Here is a 10,272-nt window from a genome sequence, read left to right as displayed (position 1 = left end):
ATAAACAAGAATGATTGTCGTTTGCATTGATTCCTTCATGGATTAGTATTTTTCGGCATCTTAGTTATAGCTGCATCAGTTTTGTCATTTCTATGAAGGAAGGTGTTTATAAAAACACAATAATTTAATTTTCTGGGAAAGTTCTCACAAAATACCCTGCAAATTGCAAAAATCTAGTATCAGGCTTATTCAAAAGATAAGCCTTGATTTACATAGTGAAACTATCTTTAGTTTTTGGTTTCGATGATCCAATAACGAGATATATGCAATGATGACGTCATGAACTCGATACCGAGAAACATATAACCCCAGTAAGTTTCTGGCGTTTAAAAATAATTTTAACAGGAGACCCCACCGTTTCTCATGATGCAACATCAGTTAATATTTTCAAGAGAAGATTCTTTATAAAAAGAACGGTCGTTGATCATTCAATTTCATTTTTGCTGGAAAGTATATGTCTGAAAAACATGAAATTAAAATTGTGAAGAAAACCGCGGCGTTGAAGTTAGTTTGTATAATAAAAATGAAACGTGATCATTTTTTATTTTGCTTTTTTTTCAGTCACAAGCAGCTTTGACGCTTTTAAATTATTCAACATTGTTTAACTTTTTCATTTTCATTTGATGAATAAAAATTTAATATGCAAAACTACTATGCACACAGAAAAAACAACTTTAACGAGTTTGTTTTCTACGAAAATTATATATTTTTTTATTATTTCACTTCTTCTGTTCACTTTAAGTGTAAATTATTTTTACTTTTAATTATTATTAGTTTATAAAAAAGTTGACTTAAGAATATAACTATAGAAAATATTAAAATCAAAATTAATATTCAGATAAATAAAGTGCCAGATCAACTTTCACACTTTTTTGAAATACTCTTATATCAAAAATACCATTCAGAGACAATCGTGTTTTAAAATCAATCTTTGAGCTCTTCATTTATACCTTTCAAAATACTGATAGAATATCGAAAAATATTTACAAATACTGATAGATGTTGGCGGAGAAAATTTAAACACTTTAAAGCATTGATAACACTTCTTAAATACTCAATTATTCCATCTCGATTATTTGAAGCCATAATACTGTAAAAAATAAATAAACTAAGGCAAAAGAAGATGACAAGGTAATCAGTAAAAAATTGTCCAAAAGTATGATGGTAGCCAGTGAGTAGTTGAGAGCCTGAATAATATTGCATATAAAAATATTATGGTGCAATCGACCTTGGATGCATGTGTAAAGAGAGATAGTCGACCTCTTTATTGCACCCAAGTTGTATTGAATTTCGCAAGTTTAACATTAATTTTTTTTTTGTGGATGTATATGTATTGATAAATACACTTGTATTAGTTGTATACCTTGGTGTAATTAAAATATTTTTCATAATATATACTATAAAACTAAATACCTAAATTAACTATTGCATAATAAATAATCTTTGTTATTATTGTTTTTAATATCGAAAACTTTATAATTCATAATTTAAAATGTCAAGAACAGTTTTCATCTCTCAAATTTCATACATTTCGAAAGAAAAATTCAAACGCAAATTTATAAATACAAAAACATTTTACGATTTTTTAATTAAATTTTGTTCTAGAATAAAAAACATGTTATGAAAAAATAAAGTTATAGCACTGGAGGATTTAAAAGGAAAAATAAAATAGTGGGAATGATTGTCAATAAAAAAAACTTCAGCGCAAACATACCAAGTAAATATTAGTATACAGACAACTCTAGCGAACATTATATAAATACTGTTGACAAGCATACACCAGGAGTCACTGTAATTTGTGATAATGTCGTTGCACCTCAATTGTCTGCTACTTTTTATATCAAGTCAAGGAAGTCTTCATACAATTTCGTCATTTGTTGATGGACTTGATACAAACCCTGACACTTATCTACTCACAGTAAACATCTATTGTTAATAATTTAATTTTAAAACTTACGATTTAAACAATATATATACTTTTTTATTTACAGCCAGAGCTGGCATCAAAATATGGTTATCCACTGGAGGCTCATAAAGTTATAACTCAAGATGATTATATTCTGGAAATGCATAGGATTCCAATTGGACGAAAATTTGGTAGAAATAATAGGTTACCGATTCTAGTTCAGCACGGATTAGGTGGTAGTTCAGCTGACTGGGTTCTTTCTGGTCCTAAGAAAGCTTTAGGTAATTTATAAACACTACTTCATTTTTTATCTTGAATCCGAAGTCATCGGATACTCACGATAAAATTAAAAACATATACTAAAACATCCCATTAAAAATATGTAGATGAATAAAAAGTCAAACTTATTTATTCTACTGCACACAAGATGATATTCTACTCACAAAAATTTTGAATATATATAATGCAATGTTCTTTAATAGAAAATAAGAACTGCAATCGAAATTAATTATTTATAAGAAAAAATTGAATAATTAATAAAATAATAATTGATAATAATAGTAATTATAATAACAGTTCAAATTTCCTTCGAAAAACAATACATTTTTGCGTATGAAAGAGTAGTTTAAATTTGTAGCAAAAAAAACGATATTCTATTCGGCAGTTTAAAAAATATTAATTTGCTGGAAAATATCAAAATGTGTGAGGAGTTGGATATGTCAGGACATGTCAGAAGGTAAAAACTTTTTTGGGTATTTTTTGTTTAGGCTCTCAGCCATTTCGTATTTACTATGGGTTAGAAGATGGCAACTTAAGTTATTTTTTGTTTAGTAAAAGAGAAAAAACCAAAATTAATTTAGAAAATTAATATAAAAAATGTTTAAAATTTAAGCTGAAAAAAAAGAAATTTAGCTTTCGATTTTAAATTATTTTTTTAAAAAGCAAGAAAAACAATTTATCATCTAAAGTTATCGGTTTTAACAAATAAAGTGTACGAAGTTTCGAAACATAATTATAGATAACTATAGCAATAATAGACAGTGATACATATAGTTGATTATGAAGGTTGATTTCATTTTTTGGCTAAATTATTATTTTTTATCGCAAAGTAATAAGTTCATCTTTCCTAAAAACCAATCATTTTAATTAGACTTATATAAAAAAACGAATAGTTATTTGTTAATCTTTTAGTAATAATTTTTTAAAATTAAAAATCTAAAGCTTACATCTTGGCTGACGAAGGTTACGATGTCTGGTTGGGAAACAATCGTGGGAATATCTATTCAAGAAATCATCGTCATATGCAGCCAAACAACCGAACATTTTGGGATTTTAGGTAATGGTCTAAATGTTGCAAAAAAACTTAATTTCAAAATAAATAAACAATGAAATAATTACAAAAACAAGGTTAACAATGCAATAAGATCTACTTATGTTTGTATGTAGAAATAAATAGATTTTTATTAATTGTATAAAACTATGAGAACATATTTTTCATGCATGTCAATTACATAATCAAATTTATTATTTTTTTTAAGTTACCATGAGCTGGGAGTCTATGACATGCCAGCAATGATTGATCATATTTTACTGACAACGGGGCATTCAAAAATATTATTTATTGGTCATTCCCAAGGTACAACGCAGTTCTGGGTTATGACCTCGGTATTACCTGAGTACAACACAAGGATCGCCCTAGCTGTTGGCCTCGCGCCCGCAGCCTATACTGGTCACCTGCGAGGCCCAGTTACACAACTCACTAAGTTGACATACTTTGGTGTGGTAGGTCGTGATATTCAACTTATATTTCCAATTTAACTTTCTTTTGACGTTCAATGACCTTTTTTAATGTTTCAATAGTTTCATTTTTTATAAACTCCAAAAATTGTTAATTAGAAATACAAATCTGAAAAAAATATATTTAATCGATTTTTCATTAAAAGTATTTAAGAGCATAATCAAATATTTTTTTTCTACAAATTAGTTTAAATAATTTTTTTCTTTGTAGTCTGTCGGTGAAAAATATGGCTATCCAGAATTTGGCTCACGTTCAGCATGGGGTAAATTTGTATCAAATTTATTTTGTCACGAAGGAGCACCTACGCAGTTTATTTGTAGCAATAAATTATTTATGGTAGCTGGTTTTAGCCGTGGAGAATTAAATATGGCTAATTTAACTGTTATTATTGGACATGTGCCTGCTGGAGCATCTTGGAAGCAATTCGTACACTTTGGCCAGGGTTATATTAATCCAGGTAAAATTAATAAACTAATAAATTAATCAATATGGTAAATTTTTTTTTCAGAATTTCTTCGTAATACACTGTAATTACTTACCCTTTTTCTGGGTTTTTCCCCGGGATAAAATTTTTTAGTCATTTTGAGGCATTTTCAATCATAAACTAATCTATTGAGCATTATTGAGCTTTGAAATTTAATACTCAGTCATATTTTTATTCGAACTTAAAAGTATTTTGCTTCCAAAATGTAAAATTATTTTAAGTCCGAATAAAAAAGTGACTGAGTACTGCTGAGCATTGAAATTTAATACTTAGTCATTTTTTTTCAAGCCTCAAAATGACTGATAGATAGTCATTTTAAGTCTTGAAAAAAATGACTGAGTATTGAAAATAATGACTGAAAAATTTTATCCCGGATCCGGAGTTGGCCCAATTCAGAATTTATTGAACTCGGGACTCTTACGTGGAATTCCAAGACGTATTCATAACAACTTTCGAGGCATCCGTGGTATACATATAATAAACATTGCACCTTAGTGACAAAGATAAACTTTATTGAGCTTTTCAAAATTAAAGAACATCTGTTAAAAATTGTCACTATTTATTAAAATTTAATAGTTTTTGACAATTAAATTTCTATCGCAAAAGGTCGAATATTGTTGTTTCTTTTTTTTTGTTAAAATTTAGCAAAACCTGTTACCTTTCAATAAAATTTGTTAAAATTTGTTAACTTTTTTCCACCAGAGTATAAAATAGTAATGAATTCTTACAAGTGACAAATATTTTTCGTGCTTATATAATAAATAAATTAATTGATAAGATCGATTGCTTACAACTGCAAAGATAATAAGAAAGTTCAATTGTCACTAGACGTTTTTTTTTATCTTTTTTTGAAGGAACCTTCAAGGCATTTGATTATGGTGAGTATAATAATAAAAATATACGCCTTTACAATTCATCAATTCCACCAGATTATCAACTTGAAAAAATAACAGCACCTATCGCGCTCTTCAGTAGTGATAATGACTGGCTAGCAACACCAGAGGTAATTGACACTTATTATCGTCAATTGACTTATCAATAATAAATGTCTTAATTTTTCGAATTTTATTGTAAATAAATAATTTTTCTAATTTTAGGATGTTAATATGTTAAGATCGAGGTTAAGTAATGTCATACTAGACTTTAAAGTACCGCCAAATACCTTTAATCATTATGATTTTCTCTGGGGAAATTCAGCTCGTCAATTACTTTATAAGCCAGTGCTTGGATTACTCGAAAAATATCAGTAATTAAGGCTATATAAAGAATGGACAAGAAGAAGTATTTTGTTCATAAAATGAGTATTTCAAAAAAATAAAAATTAATGTAAGCATTATATATTTGTTAATATCTATGAGAAAATGTTTTTTTTTATGAAGAATTATTGACTTTAACAAATATATATTTTGAATTATATCTAGTCATGTGATACCGAACTATATATAAATACGCATTGCTTTTAAATGTGGAGAAATACTAATCAACATAATTTAAAAAAAATTGACAAATTAAAAAAAAAATCCTGATGTACATCTATATTGTTTTCGTCGACTTAATGGTGAAATGATTAATTAAACTGGTTGCAACTTCAGATTATTTAAAAAAAAAATAATCTCAATATGTCTTTCAAAGTATTAATATATAAGTATTTATATAGAGTTATTTTTTAGCCAAATATTATCATTATATCAATGAAATATTATCATTTTAATTTTAGAACAACAACTGATGGATATTATCAGATGATAATAGATCATTTCAGTAAATAATAAATAAAAATAAAATTTAAAATAAACAATTTATTATCTTTACTCAAATAAGATTTCGCAAATGCATAACTATGCAAAGATTAGATAAAAATCTTAATAAAAAATTGATATTAATTGATTTTGATTGATTATTGTTTTTTATTATTGATATGTTATTACCTCACAAAACATAACCCACAATTAATAATGTGCGTATTTTCTTTGTGTCCATACATCCAATGTTTTTTTTTTTTTTTTTTTTTTTTCGGTAAGATTACAATCAACTATATATTAATGATTATTTTGATGAAATGAATTTTTATTGCATATTAACTTGTTTGTACGTGTTTAAATTTATGATCAAATTTATAAACGTTATCTTTTAGTCGTCAGATATGTCCGGAATGAGATTGTTTGATACGATTATATGTTTTTGTCTAATCTATCAGGACAATGTGATTGATATATCACGAATTTAAAGTGATATAAATATACAAGGAGAACAATAATTCATCATAGTCATTCAGGTTTTCGAAGATGACACGAGGAGTTGTATTTATTTTTTCGACTTTATTTATCCAAGTGCTCCTCGGGTTTATTTCGAAGACTGATTCTACAATATTATCGTTTAATCAAACTAATAATGATAATGTTGCGAGTTTTGTGAGGAAACGCCCTGATGAAATAGGCCACAATGAAGATGCAGATCTGGACGCGGCAAGTTTTCAAAATTGAAAAAAAATTTTAAAACTAAATAGCTTTTATTTTTATTATTTTGATAAGATTGATTTTAATCTTATAATTTGAACTAGATTATTATTTGATAGTATATTGTTTTCCCAAAGATAGATAATTAATAAAAAAAAATAACAATTTTTTTGATCCGAATAAAAAGTATTTTTTTCTCGTTAATAATTTTTAATTTTGTAATAATAAAATATTATAAATATTTTATTTTTGTATTTTAATTTTTTAATTTTTCTTTTATTTTTAGAGAGCTTTAATCAGGAAATATGGCTATCGAGGTGAGAGCCACAAGGTAACGACTGAAGATGGATATATTTTAGAAATGCATAGAATAACTGGTCCAAAAAATAATTCAAATCCAGAAGGTAAAAAAGTTGTATTTTTAATGCATGGAATATTGTCAAGTTCTATCGACTGGATTATTGCTGGACCTAATAAAGCACTTGGTAAGATCAATATCATTCTTAAATAACACTATCAACTTTACTATTGGAAAAAAAATGTTATAATTGATTTACTTATTCATCTAGTACTTGAAGTTCTCACTACGAATAATTTCCATGTCAAAAAATTTTCCACCACTTTTATAAAATGAAAAACAAACTTTTTCCCGGAGCGTAGGCACAACTCCTTTAGTAACTATTTAATGGAATTTTATTTATTATCTTTAGCATACTTAATTGCTGACGAAGGATATGACGTTTGGCTCGGTAACGCAAGAGGCAATCATTTTTCCCGACAACACACACAGTTATCGGTACTCGATAAAAAATATTGGTCATTTAGTTGGCACGAAATTGGAACAAGAGATCTACCAGCAATGATTGATTATGTCATTGATAATACGAGACAAAAAAAAATATTTTATGCTGGTCATAGTCAAGGAACAACAACATTTTTTGTAATGGCATCTGAAAAACCAGAGTACAATGATAAAATAATAGCAATGTTTGCACTTGCACCAGTTGCATATGTTCATCACATGACCAGTCCATTTTTCCAAATACTTGCGAGGCTTGAATCTTTAATAACTGTAAGTTTAAATTTAGATTATTTAATTCAGTACTTAAAGTTAACTTCAAGTCCCATTGTTGTACTTTTATTCATGTCTTGGAAATTTGCTGGTGTTACTGGTTGAAATATCATCTATTTCTGAAACCATTCACAAAAAAAAAAAAAAAATGAAATTTATATTGTGTGCAAGCCATGAAAAATGATTTTAAAAATTGTGACATTAATTATCTTGAAATCGACACAAGAAAAATTTGGAAAAAATTGACAGGACGGATAACTATTTCATTTAAATAATGAACCTAAGAAAAAAAAAAAAGAAAGTTTCAATTATCGGAAACCAACGTAAGTAACTACCAGACTACACAAAATATATCAAAAATATTCTTTGTGGAAAATATTCATATACTGTGTACACTTTGGTAGCTATTTAAGTTCTAAAAATTTCTCATTGATTATAAGATATCTTAAAATTCACAATATGTCATTGATAATTTATGCTATAATCGTAACACGATCATGTAGTAATTAACATACGACAATTCTTTCTTAAACATTTATTAAATATCGATAAAATTTAGCTCCAAAGTCATTTTATATAATTTATTTTTAGGCACCAATGAATTTGATTGGTCAACACGAATTCGCTCCAACAAGTGAGTTTTTAAAAAGACTGAGTTCGATTGTTTGTGATGAAGAAGCATGGTCACAGCCAGTTTGTGAAAATATTATGTTTTTAATTGCTGGTTTTGGAAGTGATCAAACTAATCGTGTAAGTATTTGTAATCAATATTTTCCGAAGTATTTATGCTTTTATGTTTATTGACTTTGCATTTTTTATTGAATTTCAGACATTACTGCCAGCTGTGTTAGGACATGTACCAGCTGGTGCATCAACACGCCAAGTTATTCATTACGCTCAACTCATCAAATCAAGTAATAATAATAATAATCGATTTTATTTAATTATAGTAAATAAAAAAAGATGATTAATCTTGTGTATTCCAAATGATTATTGTAGAGAAATTCAGACAGTATGATCATGGTTTTATGGGGAATATGCTATCATATGGGAAAAGAAAACCAGCAGCTTATAATTTAAAGCAAATAACTGCCCCTGTTGTTCTTCATTACTCTGTCAATGATTGGCTTTCAGATGTAAAAGTAAGTAAAAAAGCTATTGGAACTTATAATTCAATGAAATAACTTTGATAAAAACATTATTTTGAAATATTGGTTTTCTTTTGAAGGATGTCAACCGGCTTGAGAAAGAACTCGGTAACTGTTACGCTAAAATTCGAAATCCAAATTCAAAGTTTTCTCATCTTGATTATCTTTATGGCAAAGATGCTCATCGAATTTTATACTCAAAAGTAATTGGATTGATGAATACTTTTTCTAAATAGAAAAAAAAAAAGAAAACAATTGCTAGCGGAATAATAGACGAATAAGTATTCATATTTTGATGTAGTTATATTATATACTGATTTTTATTAACGATACAAATTTCAAAAAATTTATCATACATTCTTATTTGTATAAATTTCGACATGATGTTTACGATGAGCAAAAATATATTTTTTTTTGAAGAATTAAAAACTGATTGTTATTGTAACATCACAATATTAAATAGTTCATTTAATAAATGTTATTCGATCATTACCACATATATTGTAAAATCGAAAACATTAGATTCAAAGTTCTGGATTTTGTTGTTCAGTAACAGATGGACCGGTGATAATTTAAGCGTCGGTTAAATAAATGTCAGCTCCACGTAATCGGATCACTGGGTCGAAAAACTTAGTAAGGATATTGCAGAGTCAGTTTTTCAATATGGATTTTGTTGGAACATATATTCAATATTAAATATCACATATAATTATTACTATAATTATAAGGATATATTATTTTTCCTCACTGAGGCATTTTTTTTACTACTTTTTTCCACGCGTTTGCGGTGGTAAAGTGAACTATTATCTCACTCTCCGCTCCACACGTCTTTTTCACTTTACCGTGCGTAACTTTCATTTTACCGGAAGTTTTGGTTAAAGTGAAAAAGACGTGTACAGCGAAAAGTGAGATAATAATTCACTTTACCACAACAAACGCGTTTAAAAAAGTAGCCAAAAAAAGTCCAAGTGAGGAAAAATATATGTGAGATTAGGGGGTTAAGCAGAATTTTATCAAACACTGCGAGTGAGGCGTTTGATAAAACCCTACTTTACCCCCTAGTATCACAATATACTATTCCATTCATCAAACCTGCAATTCAAATATTTATATTAAACTTGACTAACTATTGGAACAACATCAGCATAATAATCTTTTAGACCAGATGGTCCCTGTTCACGATTTTATAGGCCAAATTCTTTACAGTTTTTTATTGGTGGAGGGTGACGAAGAGTTTTTATTCTTCGACCCTTTCTTTTTACACCTTCATAGCCTATTCTACGTATTTCATCAATTCTGCAGTATGTTGATATTGATATAAATAAAACTTATATCATTATTATTGTTATTATTGTTATTATTATAATCACAAAGTAATGAAATAGATGAATTCGCTACCGATGATGTA

At 27.6% G+C, this 10,272-nt stretch overlaps 2 protein-coding genes across 3 annotated transcripts; both read left to right on the top strand.

Annotated features, from left to right (window-relative positions):
- Positions 1-245: 245 nt before the first annotated feature.
- On the top strand, positions 246-5,763 carry LOC122849062 (lipase 3-like). Of its 2 annotated transcripts, XR_006373499.1 has the most exons (9): positions 246-504; positions 1,606-1,918; positions 1,992-2,187; positions 3,128-3,242; positions 3,445-3,688; positions 3,915-4,161; positions 5,043-5,191; positions 5,286-5,514; positions 5,610-5,763. XR_006373499.1 is itself a non-coding variant. In XM_044147611.1 (8 exons), exons 2-8 carry the CDS (start codon positions 1,805-1,807, stop codon positions 5,436-5,438), a joined length of 1,218 nt encoding a protein of 405 aa, XP_044003546.1. In that variant the 5' UTR covers positions 246-504; positions 1,606-1,804; the 3' UTR covers positions 5,439-5,763. The 2 variants fall into 2 exon arrangements, 1 of the variants encoding a protein (XP_044003546.1); XM_044147611.1 differs by having other exon boundaries at positions 5,286-5,763.
- Positions 5,764-6,433: 670 nt separating this feature from the next.
- LOC122849040 (lipase 3-like) lies at positions 6,434-10,272 on the top strand. The gene is made up of 7 exons (XM_044147572.1): positions 6,434-6,653; positions 6,931-7,129; positions 7,355-7,716; positions 8,308-8,466; positions 8,546-8,630; positions 8,716-8,858; positions 8,945-10,272. The coding sequence occupies exons 1-7, from the start codon at positions 6,474-6,476 to the stop codon at positions 9,098-9,100; spliced, it is 1,284 nt and encodes a 427-aa protein (XP_044003507.1). The 5' UTR covers positions 6,434-6,473; the 3' UTR covers positions 9,101-10,272.

The sequence above is a fragment of the Aphidius gifuensis genome, linkage group LG1, assembly GCF_014905175.1.
Source record: "Aphidius gifuensis isolate YNYX2018 linkage group LG1, ASM1490517v1, whole genome shotgun sequence".
In the NCBI taxonomy this organism is placed as follows: domain Eukaryota; kingdom Metazoa; phylum Arthropoda; class Insecta; order Hymenoptera; family Braconidae; genus Aphidius; species Aphidius gifuensis.
This window is presented reverse-complemented; position numbering and strand designations above follow the sequence as displayed.